The sequence below is a fragment of the Rhinolophus ferrumequinum genome, chromosome 13 (assembly GCF_004115265.2).
Source record: "Rhinolophus ferrumequinum isolate MPI-CBG mRhiFer1 chromosome 13, mRhiFer1_v1.p, whole genome shotgun sequence".
Classification (NCBI taxonomy): domain Eukaryota; kingdom Metazoa; phylum Chordata; class Mammalia; order Chiroptera; family Rhinolophidae; genus Rhinolophus; species Rhinolophus ferrumequinum.
This window is the reverse complement of record NC_046296.1, coordinates 62,064,456-62,082,766: the sequence shown is the minus strand read 5'-3', so window position 1 is coordinate 62,082,766 and position 18,311 is coordinate 62,064,456. Positions and strand designations below refer to the sequence as shown.

The window sequence follows — 18,311 nt, the reverse complement described above, 5'->3', positions numbered from 1 at the left end:
ACAGCTTAACTTGAAAATAGAGGTCAATCCAAACTTCAAAACAACTGTAAGTAGAAAGAGAAAAATCACCAAATCCCAGGGTATCTGCACTTGCTCTTGGCTCCTGCCATATCCCATGGCCCCCCACACGCACCCCCCGCCAGGCCCCCACAAGGCCAGGTGGTGAGCCAACACAGATTAGAAAATATTGCAGGGCCCAGGGCAGGCAGATGAGGGAAGCTAGAAAAAGCGGTCTAAAAAGCACTGTCAAATTTGTAATCCAAGAAAATTTTCCAGAAACAGAAAAAGATCTGAGAATTTATACATTGAAAGAGCAAGTGGGCTCAGCTCCAGCCAGTGAATGAGGCGGACGAGTGAGGGTGAGGAGGAAGAGGGTGAGGAAGAGGAGGAAGAGGAGGAGGAGGAGGAAGACGCAGGGAGCCAGAGAGTGCCCTGGGTGAATCAATGGAAACCCCCTCACGAAGCCGGGAAAATACTTCAGCCGCAGCCAAACAGCATTGATTATTTTCCTTCAAAAAAAAAAGAGCAAGTGGGTACGTGGGAAAATTAACCCAGTATAATCAACTCCAAGAAATATCCTAGGAAGGCTACTGGATTTCAAAAATAAAGAAAATCCTCAAGCAAAATGGCCAAATAACCAAAGGAGAAATAATTAATTTGGTTCAGACTTTACAAATTCCAGACACAATACAAAGTAACAACAGTGTTTTGTTTTAAGTTCAGTGAAATAAAGGGTACACCAAGGATTTTATATCTGGACCTGTTTTCCTTCAGATATCTAGGCTATGGAAAAACAATTTTGAATGTCCAAAAACTTAAGAAACTCTTCACCTATGAGCCTTTCTCAAGTCATCTACTAGAGAATAACTTCTTCCAACCAAGAGATGATTGGGAAAATTTCAACAGAAGACGTGACAGTGAGCATTTTGGAATATATAAATGGATATCTAAGATTAAAGAGAGGTCAGGATGAATGCAGAAACTAATGTGTAAATATAATGTGTTTTGACAAAATAGAAATAACACAACTAAAAAAGGGAAGAGAATGGAAAGGGAAAGAGAAAAACTAATTTTGTATAAGCATTTAGTAGGAATTAGAGAGTGTCAATAAAAGTGATAAACTGTTACAACATTGGAGGGCACTGGTGACATCAGTAAGATAGTTTCAGTGAAATGATAGAGGTTGATCCCCATTCAAGTGAATTCAAGAGAGACTGGAAAGAGAGGAACTGGAAACAAGTATAGACACTCTTGAAAATGTTAAAGAAAATCAAATCCAAGGTGATAACAAGATTCCCCCCCCCAAACTAAAGAGTTTTTATGATGAGAAAAATAACAGCATGTTATACACTGATAAATCTAACAGACAGCAAAATTCATGTTGTAGGAAAAATATCCTTCAATAAACAAGTATACGAGGTCTAGTGGACAAACGGAAGGGTTGGCTTCAGCTGGCGCAAGGCCAGCCTGTCTGTGATAACGAGAGAAAAGAGAAGGAAAAAGGCGCAGGTGCAGTCAGGCGGTGGGATCTTACAGAAACATTTTTCTGATTACTTCTATTTTCTCAGGGCAATAGGATTTCTCAGAGAAACAGGATTCCAAAAAGCCTGTGTTCTTTCCACAACATTCTATAATGAAAAAGCAGCAAGCAGCATCAGTAACAAAACATACAGTCGGTTTTGTTCACTTTATATACTTTTCTCTAAAATTTTGATCTTAAAAATAGAAACAAATAATAATTAACACAGTAGACCATTTTATGGTTTCTCAGGTGCCTTTGCAGGTATTACCTCAAATGGTTCTGGAAGAGCTTTAATACACATGGTTAGGATGAGCTAGAATTCCCATCCCAGCCTCGGCCTCCTGAGATGGAAGGGGTGGTTCTTCCCTTCCTCGCAGTTACTGAACTCTAACCTCGTACCCATTAGAGCTTACTGGCCTTATCTGTGGACACACCTGTATCCTCCAATAAAGTAAAGCCCTTGAGGGCTGCTACCTTTATATTCTGTTATCTGGAGCAGTGACTCGATGTTGAACAAATGAATACATAAAACTATCGCACATAGATGACACTGCTATTAATTTGGAAACTTTGGTCCATGCATATATTGAATTTTGCATAGTCTCTTTTACAACCTAGCAGCCTTGCAAGAGACTAGAATATATGTGTCAGCAGCATTCTTCGGTCAATATCAACCCCCACGCAATAGCAACCTTAAACAAACAATAAGGAGGTTCGATGAGAACAATATCTGCCACCTGACAAAAGGAACTAATCCTGTAATTCAAATTACTTTGGGGAAGGATATGAGGGATGATTCTAAGTTTAGCTGCAAGACACATTTAAAAGCCACTAATGTAATTAAAATACACTTTCAGCATTTCAAGAAGTTAATCATACAGCAGAGCATTCAATTTGCAATTCAATATTTTTCCCCACTTATCCCATCAATGCACACCAATTTTCTTTTAAAAGACTCCAAAACCGAAGCTTCAGGCCAGAGCGGGAAGGGCCATACATAGCGGAACAGATTCCAATACTTTGGTATGAAGTAAAGTGAAAGCACAAGAGAGTTCAAAGGTGAATAGAGGCGGCAAGGCATGCGACAGAATTGCGTGACTTTCCCTTTCGCAGACCACTGTCACAGATACACGTGACCACACTGTATGGAAATGGACTCGCACAGCTTGCCTACTTCATCTCTCCTTGTGTGCTCCATGCCGATTTTCTTTTTGTCCCCTCAACCTTTAATTTTGACAAATTTCATAGTAACTAAAAAGTTGAAATGATTACACAATGAAACACCAGTATACCTTTACCGAGTTCACCAATTATTAACATTTTGGCACTTTTGCTTTATCTGTGTGTATACATACCATAAAATTATTTTTTGAATGAAACATTTAAAAAGCAGCTGCAGGCAGCATAAGTAAAATCTAGAGATAAAACTGTCTGTCGTTCCAAGAGCTGCACTGATATATTTCACAATCAAAACTGCCAAGGTGGGTATGAATTCCATCAGAGAGCGAAACATGCCTACATTCCTGCAAATATGGAACAATATGCGCAATATGTATAAGCAACCCTGACCTCACTTGTTTCATAAAGTTTGGGATAATCATCAGAGCATAACTATGTCAAGACCACTGATACGTATGGAATTTCACATGGGGAGTGAGGGAAGGTGTTAAACTGGAACTAGAAGATCTGGTTCCCTATTTTCAGGTGTTAAGATCTCATGGGGCCTCAGGCTCCTTATCATGAAATGTGGCTAGTAACATTCAAACAGGACTCGTCCCTGGGTCCTACAGAGAGAACAAACGGTGCTAGAAAGAGTAGATGGATAAGGAGTGGAAGGATGAGCACAAAGCACGGTAGTACACAAACTGGTCTGCAAACACAAACTGTGTTAAGGTCTGGGCCAGACAAACCAGAAAGTCAACCTAACTAATAAATAAAAAATAAAAACCCTACCACTTTGTTGGGTTCAATTCACAATCACACATGTCAGTATATGCTAAAAGCTAAACAAAAAATTAATGGAAGCTTACTATAATTGCTAAGGATTTCTTTTCAACAGTAATTCTTCGTTAGTTCGTTTCAACATCAAAACCTATAACCATTCATTGTTTTAGAGGATTATTTTGAAATCAACATATTTTAAGACAGAAATAATGGGACAAATAAACACTCATTTTAGGAAGAAACAGCATAACTAACATATTCACTTCTGTTGTGCTTCACTCCAATTTGTTGGTTTCTTCCCTCACTTGAAAAGTTGAGTGCCCGCCATATACCAGGCAGTGTGCCAAGCACGGGTGCAGGATTTTGATCAAGTGCCTGCTTTCATGCAGTTCACAAAAATAACCAGGATACGCAACTTCATAGGCTGGCTAACATAGCAGACACAACTTGTGTTCACCAGTATCTAGCTCTGTGCACCTTTCCAGATAAGGAAAGCTCCTTCCCAGCTCCCTTGAAGGCAGGATGGGCCATGCGATTCGTTGAACTGCTGAATGAACTGCTGGCACAAGTGATGTCAGCTCTGGTTTCAGACAGTAAAAAGTTCCACCTTTTAGCCCTCTCTTCCCCTCCTAAGGCCATAAACTGACATAGCAGGACCTCAAGAGGTCACCAGCCTCCATTGATTCTTTAATTATCACTCAGAACAAGCCATCCAGGAGAGTCATGATTCCGACAGCAGGCTTTGCCACAAGTAAGAAGTACGTTTTTATGTTGTGACCCACAGAATGTTAGGCTTTTTCATTTGTTTGTTTATGTGACTATTACAGCATACAAGGGTGCCTAAAATAAATAAATAGATAGAAGGGAAGAAAAATAAAGTAAAAGGGTGCCTGGCACAACACAGAAGCTCAATTACGGAACGAAAGAACGAACGGTTGAACAGTCCATATAAATACGAAACAAAATGGAAGCTAAGAACTTGAACAAGGGACCTTTTGCCACAGTTTGTACTTTCATCCTGCCATTTGCTCGCTGGGTGACCCAGGGCAAGTTACTAAACTACAGTTCACTGCCCTCATTGACTCGGGCTAGTAACAATACCTACCAGAAAGGATTACTGATAAGTAAATGAGCTGATACAGGTAACAGCAGTCAAAACAGCTGCCAGCACACAAAAAGGGCTTAATAAACGTTAATGTCTAAATAAGCAAATGCAGGTAATAGGACTACCGTTAGGTTGTTTGTTTTTCTAGTAAAGAGACCAAGTTAAATACAATATACTTTAGATAAATTTGATATTTGAAAAAAGTAGTAAAATTTCACTAGCATTAAATCACTTTCCTCATTGAAGACAAATTATGTCCTCCTCTATATCCTACAAATGGCTTATCTGCCTACGATTTATTAGCAACTGAAATACCGTAACTGTAACTCATACTTACTGCAGGGACCCTGTCTCCACCATTGGTGACCTGCTTATAATATGGTGATCCTGAAAGAACTCTCCAGGCAGAAAGGCCACAGCTCGAAGCTTTTGATATGCCCACTTCAGCACTTTCACATCCACCAACCAGTAAAAGTCTAAAAAAGAGAAAAATAAAAAGTGGTAAATTGCAAATATGAGCAAGACAAAATCAAAACAAAGAACAGAAACACTTACCTTCACAAGGAAGACTAAAGTAAAATTACTATATACTAAATCTAGAAAGTAAATATTTTAAAAGAAATGACCAGAAGAAAATCAGATGGTTTTCAATTAGAATTTCACCTTCACTTACACAGAGGTAAGGCTTCCACATGCAAGCACCTGAAACCCAGATGGGAACTTAGAAAAGAGAAACAAAATGTTTTAAGCTTGGCCATTGAATATCGAAGAAACTGTCTGTATCGACACCAATAAACTTTAATAAACAGATGTCACCTCACCCAGACACAGATGTGTTCATTAGAGCAGAGCATGGGACGCAATGAGGGCAGTTACCATCATCAGAATTGACAGTGGGACAGCCACTGCAGTACACTGAGCTCCACAGGGACAGCACCAGGACAAGTGTGCACTGAACGGGCGCTGGGCAACTCTGTGCTCACTGAGGACAAATAATTAAATGTGGCAAAGGAGACCCTAGGAAGCCGAGAGGCAAACTGTCATCACATGCGTTCTTTGTGCAAACCTGCCGGGAGCAGCACAAGAAGCACCAATGCTTCAGTCAACTTCTCAGAGTTTCCTAAGAGGTGCTCAGAGAGGGGGAAGACCACGTCTGCTAAAGAGAAAGGAAAATTTGAAGACGTGGCAAAGGAAGACGAGGCCTGTAATGAAAGAGAAATGGAAACTTATATCCCTCCTAAAGGGGAAACAAAAAAGAAGTTCAAGGATCCCAAGGTACCCAACAGGCCTCCTTCAGCCTTTTTCTTGCTTTGTTCTGAGTGTCGCCCCCAAATCAAATGAGAACATCCTGGCCTATCCACTGGTGATGTTGCAAAGGAGCTGGGAGAGATGTGGAATGACACTGCTGCAGGTGACACGTAGCCTTATGAGAAGGCTGCTGAGCTGAAGGAAAACCACAAAAAAGATACCGCTGCATACCGCGCTAAAGGGAAGGCTGAGGTGGCAAAAAGGGGAGTTGTCGGGCTGAAAGGAGCAAAACAAAGAAGGAAGAGGAGGGAGACGAAGAGGATGACGATGATGAGTAAGTTGGTTCTGGAGCAGTTTTGTTTTTTTAAAAAGATTTTATTGGGGAAGGGGAACAGGACTTTATTGGGGAACAGTGTGTACTTCCAGGACTTTTTTCCAAGTCAAGTTGTTGTCCTTTCAATTTTAGTTGTGGAGGGTGCCGTTCAGCTTCAAGTTGTTGTCCTTTCAGTCTTAGTTGTGGAGGGCGCAGCTCAGCTCCAGGTCCAGTTGCCGTTGCCGGTTGCAGGGGGCACAGCCCACCATCCCTTGAGGGACTTGAGGAATTGAACCAGCAACCTTGTGGTTGAGAGCCCACTGGCCCATGTGGGAATCGAACCGGCAGCCTTCGGCGTTAGGAGCACGGAACTCTAACCGCCTGAGCCACTGGGTCGGCCCAGCAGTTTTTTTTTCTTGTCTATAAAGCATTTAACCCCCTGTATATAACTCACTCCTTTAAAGAAAAAAACTGAAATGTAAGGCCGTGTAAGATTTGTTTTTAAAGTGTAGAGGGTCTTTTTTTGCATAGTTATTGTGTCTTTACATAGCCCTGTCCTGGTGGCATTTCCAACAGCCACTAACCTTGCCTGGTACAGTACGGGGGTTGTAAATTGGCATGGAAATTTAAAACTGGTCGTTGGTGCACAGCACAAATAAGTACTACATGGGGATGGTAGTTTTTTCATCTTCACTTGTCTCTGATGCAGCTTATTACAAAACAATTGTTCTGTTAACTGAATACCACTCTAATTGCAAAAAAAAACAAAACAGCTGTTTTGTTGATATTCTGAATGCTTCTAAGTAAATACAATGTTTTTATTTAAAAAAAAAGATAGAAAAGAAATGACAGCCAGGAGTGCCATGGGCAGAACGACACAGTAAGAACTTTTCTGGGACAAGACTGGTTAGTAGTTTAGCTGAACATTACGCGGCTCTCTTTTCTGGTTGTTATACTTCCTTAGCAATCAGAGGCCAGTTACCAACAGGGAAAATCAGCCTAACATAAACTAAAAATGAAATACTGTATGACCACTATACAAATTAAGCTGATTAGTAATGGAACACAAACAGTATTTTTTTATATTGAGGAGTAAGAGGCATATAACATTATACTAGTTCCAGGTGTACAACATAATGATTCGATACTTGTATGTATATTGTGAAATGACCACTACAATAACTCCAGTTAACATCCGTCACCACACGTGGTTATAAATTTTTTTTCTTGTGATGAGAACTACTCTCTTAGCAATTTTCAAATATGCAACACAGGACTGTTAACTATAGTTACCACAAACAGTCATGATTTTTAAAGTTACGTTCAGTAACTCGGGCAGGGAACTGTTATAGCAGATATCATAATCACCTGTCTAAAAGAGAAAACAGTTTGAAAATAAAAGTTCTGATATATTAAAGGGACACGACAACTACCAGTGAGTGATTGGTTGTTCCCAATGACAACAGGTAACAGAGGAACAGAAGGGAGAAGCCACAGACTTTTGGACGTCTCATTTTTTTAAAACGTCCCGCCCCTGTGCTTTGGAAACTCCCGGCTGCCGAAGAGTGAGAAAAGGACTTAAAACAGAGGTTGCATTGGTCGTGTGCATATAATGATTCCCCCACACCATCTACCACTGTCCTAATGCCAGAAAATGTCAAGCTCCTCTTACATCAAAACATACATAACATCTGTCATCACTAAGCGCCCATTTTATCAAAGAGGATGCACTTCCTCACTCCAGTTAGTGTTAAACTTTTTACAGGCCATGCTCAGAGAAAAACCAAACTTTTTTAGTTTCTGCATAGAAATTGAAAAGTGAAAAGAAAACAAAAACACTTCCCAAGGTTCCTTAGAGTTGGCATATCAAAACGTTGACTCAGTTAAATAGTTACATTAACTTTGAAATGTTATGTAATTATAAATATAAGTACCTCATGATATCTAACACCATGAGTTCTAAACCAGTAGATGTGCATATTCAAGGGTAGTCAAAAACAACTGTTAGTGCAGAAAGCAATGCATGCCCTCTGTTAACTGCACCCCGCATGGGTGGAGGGCAGAATAATGGTCCCTAACATGTCCATGCCCTTATCCCTGGAACCTGTGAACATGTGACATCTCAGGGACTTAAGGCTGCTAAGCAACTGACCTTAAAACAGAGATTACCCTGGATTATCCAGGTGGCCGAATGTAACCACGTGGACCTTAAAAGCACAAGAGGAAGCAAGAGAGTCAGTGCCAAAGCGATGTGAGAAAGACTCGACCAGCCACTGCTGGCTTTGAAGGCAGACGGGCCATGAGACCAAGAAGCTGGGCAGCCTCTAGAAGCTGATAAAGGCAAGAAAACAGATTCTCCCTGGAGCCTGACAGGAGCCCAGCCCTATTGACATGACACCTTCATTTAGCTCAGTGACACCCATTTCAGACTTGTCACCTCCAGAACTGTAAGATAATAAACTTATTTTAGGTCACTAAGTTTGTGGCAATCTGTTAGAGCAAACATATAAAACTAACACACACCTTCTTTCTTTCCCAGCCCCAGAACTCAGACGACCTATCAGACTCTAAATCCAGCAACTGTTCACTTTTCATTTGACTACATACTTCCTATCATGTTTCTGAACTAAGCTAACAACAATTTGAAAAGGAAAAACAAAAACAAAAACTCATCTCTACCATATACTCTCAGATGCAAAACTTGCAAAAGTGCCTAAACTCCTTCTATAGCTATGGTGCTTAGCCCAACCCAAAATCTCAAAATTCATAAAGTAATATAAAATGTGCTTTAGTCACAAACACATCACTTTGAGCCATCATTCAAAGCCTCTTTCCTATTGCTCTTCTATATGGCTCTAACAAGTTTACATCACAGCGAATCAGAAGCAACAAATTTTGAAAAGATGGCCCTTAGCGACCCATTTGGGCTGTTTCCACCCGAGGCCAGTCCTCGGAGCTAACAGGTCATCCACCCTGTTCACCAGGGCAAACCAGATTTCAATTCAAAGTGAAGCTAGTGGTATGAGTATTACATGCCTAGAGCTTCCATTCTGCTCAAATGATTCTTTTACACGAAGATAATTTCCAAAAAAAGGGATATATGTAGTGTAGATAAAATCATGTTATTCCTCTGGATCTAACTACCAATTTGAAGAAAATACAGTTGACAAAAGAAAAGTACTTTACACAACACTATAAAGATGTGATCTACACACTGGGAAATCTAAACAGGAAGAAACTACAGAATAAATGACGTGGTTTCTTCAGAACACACACACACACACACACACACACACACACAGTGAGAGAGCAAGAGGGAAAGGAGAGCAGATCAAGGAATTAAAAGAACAGTCTGGATGTTTGACGGTATTGACAAATTATTAATTATCCTTGGATATAATGGTTTCATGTTTATTTTTTTTTTAGAGTCCTTATTTTTTTAGATATACAACTGAAATATTTAATGAAATAATATGCTTTCAGGATTTGCTTCAAAATCACAGAGCAGGTAGGTGGAGGAAATGACTAGGGATATAAATGAACGAGACTGGCCAGCAGTGATTATTAAAACGAATGACTCATAGTCAGTGTACTATTCTATGAACATGCTTCAAATTTTCCTTAAAGAAAATTTTGTTTTAAAAAGTCAATTTGGGGGCAGCCGGATGGCTCAGTTGGTTGGAGCATGAGCTCTTAACAAGGTTGCCGGTTCAATTCCCACATGGGATGGTGGGCTGCGTCCTCTGCGACTAAGATCAAAAACAGCCACCTGATTTGGAGCTGAGCTGTGCCCTCCACAACTAGATTGAAGGACGACGACTTATAGCTGATGGACCCTGGAAAAACACACTGTTCCCCAACATTCCTCAATTAAAAAAAAAATTTTTAAATAAAACAAAAAGTCAATTTGTCAGGGAAAACTCCTCTAAACAAATAGAAACAAAACAGGTAATTTTGACTATCTGCCTTTCTAAATTTAATCAGTGTCTGTCCAAACAGAAAACATGTGATTCATAAAACATATCCTTAAAAATCAGTTGCCTATAACCATAATAAAAACACTGAGAATTCAACAAATCCCCAAAAGGACAAGATAAAGCAGATCCTAATAACTAAAATACTTTTCATCTGATGAATGTGCAACATATATGTTTATATTAACGGTATAATTCTTTGCTCAAGGCATTAAGCATTATCATTTTAATCTGCACTGCTACGTCATGGAGGGGACCATGTCATATCTGATTTTCAGATTAAAAAAATGCACACACAACTTTAAGCTGCCTGACTACTGAAGGAGATGCAGAGCTGAGACTTCAGATTTATTATCTCCTAGTCTTGATACTAGAAAACACTATGAAATTCTCACAAACTTCATGGCCATGAATAGATCAAGTTGGCTACAAAATGATGAGCTCTATTAAGAACAAAAGTGGGTCATTAAGAACAAGAGCGGGCCGGCCCGGTGGCTCAGGCAGTTGGAGTTCCGTGCTCCTAACTCCGAAGGCTGCCTTCAGAGGTTCGACTCCCACATGGGCCAGTGCGCTCTCAACCACAAGGTTGCCTGTTCGACACCTCGAGTCCCCGCAAGGGATGGTGGGCTGCGCCCCCAGCAACTAAGATTGAACACAGCACCTTGAGCTGAGCTGCCTCCCGGATGGCTCAGTTGGTTGGAGCGCGGGCTCTCAACCACAAGGTTGCCAGTTCGATTCCTCGAGTCCCGCAAGGGATGGTGGGCTGCATCCCTGCAACTAAGATTGAACACGGCACCTTGAGCTGAGCTGCCACTGAGCTCCCAGATGGCTCAGTTGGTTGGAGCGCATCCTCTCAACCACAAGGTTGCCAGTTCGACTCCCACAAGGGATGGTGGGTTGTGCCCCCTGCAACTAACAACGGCAACTGGACCTGGAGCTGAGCTGCACCCTCCACAACTAAGACTGAAAAAACAAAAACTTGCCTGGAAGTACACACAGTTCCCCAATAAAGTCCTGTTCCTCTTCCCCAATAAAATCTTAAAAAAAAAAAAAAAAAGCCTGAGAAGGCCAACTGAGTAATAAAAAAGAACATGAGCGATGCAATATCTGCTTCCAATGTTTCCTCCATTCATGGCAGCCTGAAGAGTAAGTGCAAAAGGAGGCAGAATGATGTAACTAACCATGTATCGTTCCCACCAGATGGTATGGCAACTCTGGGATGCTGAGGCTCCAGCTACAAGAAGCACATGTGTTCACTCACACATGCAAGGGGGCATGTGGCTTATGTGTGTGTAAAGGGGGCGCCTGACAGATTCATCAACATATTCACAAAATGGGGAACTGGCAGCTGTTGTGTGCAGGGCACTGAGCACACAGGGACGAACACGGTGTGCTCTTTGCATTCAAAAGGCTCCCTCTCTAATCAGGGCACATAACAGGGCAGAACAGCTAGGAGCCTGGAGTTATGTGCTGCGAAAGATGACAGCGCATCTGAAGATGGTAACTCAGTCCTTATTTACAGGAGTGACCTTCACTCGTACGTGCCAAGGGGTCTCACCCCCACCTCCAGATCTTAATTTCTCTGTGACTTTATTGTTTCACAGCACTCACGATGTGGAGCAAGGCTAATCCACAGGGGATTACGAAAAGCCAAATACAGCAGGTTGACAGTGATGCCTGGCCTAGTAACTGAACCTGCTCCATCATGATCCCATGTTAGAAAAGGCTTCCTGGGCAACACTAACCAAACTGAACAGAAAGAAGTTCCCCTGGTAAAACCAGGTAATTGAAATGAAAACAGTCGATGGAAATGAGAGCAGTCTGACGCCGAGCACAGGACACACAGGAAGTGTTTCCCAAACGACTTCTCCTTAAGGAGCAGAGTGAACAGCGCTCCAGACCCTCTTTCCCCGCCTGTCCTCATTCGTGTCAGGTTTCAGCAGTAAGATGTGAGGCAGGGAGAAGGGAATGGGAGGGGGTTACAAACAGATACACAAACTGATAACGAGGACACTGGCCAATGAATGCTAAGTCGAGAATTTAATAAAGGAAAACCTCAGGAAGAAAATTTCAAAATATTTGTGAAAGACATAGAAGACATGAATGAAGAGAGACAAATACCATGTTCTTTGATGAACTCAATAACATACAGATGCCAATTCTTCTTAAATTGATCTATCAATTGAATGCAATTTCAAATACAATCCCCACAGAATTTTTCATGTAACTGAACACAGCGATGTGACGGCACTAGACAAACATAAAACGCACATGGGAAAGCAGGATGCTGAGAGCCAGCGCAAGTCACACTGACGATCTTCCCTTTGATGAGCTGTGCTTTGTGCCCCTTAACCTATAAATAGTTTCCTAGCCCAGTATCATCAAGACATGCCCCTTTGAATTTGATCACATTAAAATCCAAAACTTCTCTCCATAAAGTGAAAAGCCAAGTGACACACAAGGAGACAGTATTCACAACACATAAAACTAACAGAGTGTCAGCCAGCAGGACCTACAAAGATCTCCCACAACCAGTCCAAAATAAAAATGGACAACAAATAAGCGAACCACGAGAGAAATCCACAGCGACGCTTTATAAACTACATTTGAGATTAGAGCAATCATTTTGGACAACATGACAATACCTAATACATGTACATAGCCAACAATCCCACAAACTATGTTCTAAGGAAACTGGAAAAAGTCTTGCACAGGTATATTTATCTCTTGGTAAAAGAATATTTCACGCACCACTATTAATCACGCAGATGCAGGAAAATGAGAAATACTTTAAATGTTTAAAAGGCATGCATAAATAAATTCAACAAATTGTTCAGGGAAACAAATACAGTGTAAAAAGAACAAATATAAAAGTATTAATATATAACTGGAAGCTCTCAAACCAAAATCATGAGAGCAGTTGCCTCTCAGAAAGGGGATGTGAGACTAAAGAAGTAGGAAATTTTGTTTGTATATTTCTCTCTTTTATTTATGTATTTATGTGTATGTATACACATATGCACACATCTAAAGGAAAAAATACAACCTTAATATTTAATTCTGGGTAATAGATACTTAGGGATTCATTACATCATTCCTGTACTTTTCTTTCTTTTTTTTAACTTAAAGAGAAGACCATCAAGACACAGTATCCCAAATTATATATGTAAATTTTTCCACTTAATGAAGTCCAGGGGAAAAAAATTCAGTGAATTTGCTTTAACTCTTAGCATCAACCCACAAGTCTAGTCGAATACTGAAAATGAAATGAGCATATAATTTGCTCTATGACATTTTGATATTGTTTATAAATTAATGGTTGTATATTTGCATTCTGTGATTTACTACTGAAAGGATTATTAATTTTTTGAAGAAATTAAGTCCACAGACAATACTGTAGAAAATAATTTGTATCATTAATATTATTTTCTGTTGCAGTAAGTTCCTCCACCCAGAATATTTATCTGCAGTGTTAACCAGGACCTCCTTAAATATACAGGGTATTTGGCTCTTACGTGCTTACTTTAAGACTTTTGAAGCAAATAATTGTTTTTAAGTTATTCTATAAAGACATAAAGCAAACCAGAATTTCTACAGGATAAATTAAATTCTCTACACTAAAGCACATGATGTGTGGGAGTTAAAGGTTTACTTCTCCTTAAGAAAAACAAAGGGCTTGGGGGGCAGGGAGAACATTAACTTTCCCAATAATTTTTACCTCAAAATGCCATGGAAAATAGGAAAATCCTGGGTCTAGGAATGAGAGGCACCAGGCACTTTTGCAACAAAGTAATTATGGAACCTTAAGAAAGTCCCTGTGTCCCATCAATACTTACTAAATGCAAACTGCCTGCTAAGCAATGAGGAATATGCTGAGCAACTGCAGAATGTTCTTAACAAACCATTTCTAATTCTTCTTGGGATTAATTCAGTGTCCCGTTGAGCTCTCCTAGTTCATTAGCATCTGTGCTGTGGTGGCTGGGGGCACGCATTCTGTCCTACCGTCCTTTCCTCGGACGGCCTTGGACATGCATGCATACATTCATTCATTCAATCATTCACACATGATCATGAGCACAGTCCACCCCAGGGGAAAGGACAGGTCCCCACAGACCACTACTGCACAGGATCTCTCTGCAATGACCTTGAGGTAGGTACAGACACAGCCTAAAGGACAGAATAACGGCATGGAGGAAATGGCCAAGGACGGCTCTTCTGGGGACCACCAGAGAAAAGTTCATCCTTTAAACCACTGCCCAGACAGATAAAGTGACCAGGTAAACAGCATTCCAAGCCCAGGGAACTTCATTGATGTACAAGAGCACAGAGAGGAATTTGTAACTGGTGTGTTCAGAGAATGACAGGGAATGCAATGAGTGTTTCTAGCCTACATAAAAGGCAAGGAGGACAGCAAGTTCAAAGGGGTCCTTAACAATACAAAATGGCTTCTCTTGCTCCCTTCCTGGACACTTATCACCTTCTACTGTCTATACTGTAAGTGATTTAAACTTTACTGAACTTTGAGCCCCTTGAGCACAGAGATTGTGTCGGTATCCTTCACAGCATTTACCAGACTTGTTTCACTCAATAGACATCTATCTGCACTCTATGTGGAAAGAACTCCAGAGGCACAAAGAAGTAAGACACAATCCGTGTCCTGGTCTTCACCTCCCCAGGCTTCAGTTCTCTCACCTGCGACAGGAAGGAGCTCAACCAAATGATGGATGTCACTCTTTCCCTGCGCTGACATTCTAAGAGACTAAAACTCAAAGCAGGAACGTAGGTAGACAACAAAAATAACCTGTAACTGATGGAGCCAAAAACACAAGGAGAAGCAAATTAAATGAGAAGTAAAGGCAGAAGCCCAACCAGAACAGAGCACAGTAGAAATGGGGTGTGCAAGGCCATGTGAGGAGACGAAGGTGGGGACGGAAAGCGTCACCCTGTGCATCACACATATGTAAGACAGATGAACTGGGGGAGCTAAACGGGAGACTACAAATTATTTCCAAGAACTATTAAAAAGGTTATATTAAGAAGGTTCAAGCGAATAATTGTTGGAAGAATCTGCCATCTAGTGGCTTAAAACGTCCTAAAGCCAAGATAGAAAGTTTGAAATAATAGAGGGAGAGACACTTTGATATACCCAGTCCAATGACCAATGTGCTTGCGACGTACAACCAGCAAGGGGATAAAGGGAAAGAAAGAAAAAAACTGCATGTCTCAAAACTTAACAGTGCTTAAGATCGTCCCCGGTAAAGTAAGGGCTTGAAAACTTACTTCATGACTAGAAGCCATTCCTCTCTTGGGATAACTGCAACGTTTCCAATTATAATTCATTTCAGTATATCTTAAATATTTTTTACTACAAAAATCCTACTTGTTCGATACTTAAAATTCTGTTTGCCATTATTTATTAGATGAAGGATTTATAAGAAGAAAAATAACTGACTCTGGGTGGTGAACACACAATGTGATACATAGATGATGTATTACAGAATTGTTCACCTGAAATCTATGTAACTTTACTAACAATTGTCACCCCATAAGCTTTAATTACAAAAGAAAAAAGAAAAATACATCACCGTCACTATACATCAATGGTTCTCAAACATAACTATGCATCAGAACCACTAGAGGGCTTGCAAAAAAACAGATTGCTGTGCCACTCCTCCAGGTCTGATTCAGTACTGTAAATCTAGGGTAGAGCCCAAGAATTTGCATGTCTAACAACCTCCAGTGGTAATTCGGGTGCAGGTGGTACAGGCCCCACATTTAGAGAATGCAGAGCTTTCATTATGCAGGAATCTGTAAGCTGGGCTCTGGAAGACACAGTTCACTATAAATCACATTATGAAACATCACACTATTTAGTCAACACACGTTTAAGGCTAATAATAGAAAATGGATTGTACTGAATGGTTAGTAAAGACAAAACATGACAATTTTTCTTGGATGGAGAAAGAATTTTGAAGATTGCTACGCTCAGTAACAAAATTTTATTTTCCTGGCAATTTGATGATTAGGTATTTAATGTATTTAAAATTGAGTGATACCTGGTTATAAATTCCTTAAAATATAATTTATAATTTAGAATCAAGAGGTACAGGAAAACCCATAAAGTTCAATACTCCTTACTTCATACCTTCCGAGCAGAACTGGACCCATACTCAGATGGTTGGATGGCATAGAATAGAGGTCAACAAACACTTTCCATAAAGGGACAGATACTAAATATTTTAACCTCAGTGCGCTATATGGTGTCTTTCACAACTACTCATCTCTGTCATTGCACAAGAATGCATAGACAATGCATATTTTAAAAGTGTGGCTATGTTCTAATAAAATTTTACTTATTGACACTGAAATTTGAATTTCATGTAATTTTCATTTTTTTTTTCAAATTTTTTAAAAATGTAAAATCCATTCTTGGCTCACAATCCACACAAAAACAGGCCAGATTTGGCCCACAGGCCATCGTCTGCCAACCCTTGGGACAGAGAAAAGCTTATCGAGCATGGGAATCAGAAGACTTACGTTTACGTTTAATCGTTGTACCATCTTAGGGAAGTTCTTAACCTCTTGGAGCTTCAGTTTCTCCATCTACAGAGCAGCTGTGATAGGATCTTACAGAATTGTGAAGACTAGGATTCAAAAAGTGCCTGGTAATCAGTAAAGGCGCTATAAAGTTAATTTTCCCAATTATAATCTTAAAGATCAAATGAATTCAATATCCATTTAGGAAGTGCCTAAAATCTGAAAGGTACTATGCTAGCAGCATAGGAAACACCGCACAAGGAAACCAAACTTTCCCTAACCTAAAGGAATTACAGTCCTGTGGGTAAATAAGATTTCACCTAAGAAAGGTTTGAAAGAAACCTGTTTCAGGCCTTCCCTTCATACAGTTGTTCAGCCTAGCCTCTCAGATTTGAATTCTGCCAAAGTCAGGCTTTCACTCATTTACTCAACAAATATCTACTGAGCACCCTGTTTGCCAGGCCACGTTGTACGTGCTGAAAACAGAGCTACATGTAACACAGATAAAGTTCCTGCCCTCATGGAGTTTACATTCCCGTGCATCTTTATCCCTTTTACATATGTTTTGACAAAGCCAAGTAAATGTTAACAATAGAACCACAACTTACTGCCAGATACTCCTGCAAAGCACTGCAAGGAGCACGGATATTACCACACGAAGACAGAGTGCTTGCCCTCTGGGAGGCCACAACCTAGTGGATTACTAAGTGTTGAATAAATGTATTCTTTCTTACCAACATAAAGATGGATTCTAAAGGGTCAGCCCAACCAAACATTAAACAGCAGCTAGACAGATGAGGGCACAAACAAGAAGGGCATTCCGGGCAGAGAAAAAAAAGAACCAAGGCTTTAAAAACAAAAACATTCTGAGAAACGCAGTAATTTACATGTGTCTAAAGTTATCCAGAGCAGGAATCGGCACCCTACAGCCTCTGGACCAAAACTAGCCCATCTCCTATTTTTGTCAATAAAGCTTTATTGGAACACAGTCACACACACGTGGTTTATGGCTACTTTCACACTGCAACGGAAGAGTTGAGTAGTTACAGCAGAGACCACCTGGCCGTTTACAGAAACCAAAAACAGAATTCAGGTCTCTTTTCTCCTAACCCAGTACACATTCTATATAAATACGTATTTTTAAAATTTTCATTTGCCTATAAAATATAAGTATCATTCCTCCATTCCTATAAAATAAGGTAAAGATAAGTCAATAGCCTTCTTTCAACTCTCTACTCCCAGGAGGGATCCACAACAGCTAGCCTCACTACAAGTAAAAAAGAAATTCAATCTGGCCCAACGTATTCCTGGAAATTGTATTTCCACAAATGTTTGCAGAAGGATTGTGGAGTAGTCCTTATAACTGGGAGGAGGGAGGAGATACAAACAAAACATCTTGCTTACGAGCAATGAAGTTCACAGACATACACACTTATTGTATCTAGTTAAACTGCAACCAAAATACTCTGAAAGAAAGGGGGTTGAAGTAGAGAGATTGATTGGTTGACTGACTGATTTACCACCCGAACAGATTCAAAAATTTATGAAGATCTTCAAAGGCCCATTTAAATGTAACCGTACCATAATGAGAATTAGCCCCTCTGAAGGGAAGATATTGAGGAAAATTTGCCTTCATTAGCTGGTGCAAACTTCTGTCTATTAGCTTTT

General features: G+C 40.2%; 1 protein-coding gene and 1 pseudogene across 1 annotated transcript in view; one reads left to right on the top strand and one right to left on the bottom strand.

The window, feature by feature from the left end:
• The window catches only part of NBAS (NBAS subunit of NRZ tethering complex), a 272,797-nt gene that overhangs the window by 220,181 nt on the left and 34,305 nt on the right, over window positions 1-18,311 (bottom strand). The window contains exon 10 of the mRNA XM_033124755.1: window positions 4,909-5,047. Within this exon, the coding sequence (XP_032980646.1) occupies window positions 4,909-5,047 (139 nt within the window). The remainder of the gene's footprint in view (window positions 1-4,908; window positions 5,048-18,311) is intronic.
• LOC117033289 (high mobility group protein B1-like) lies at window positions 5,434-6,157 on the top strand (annotated as a pseudogene).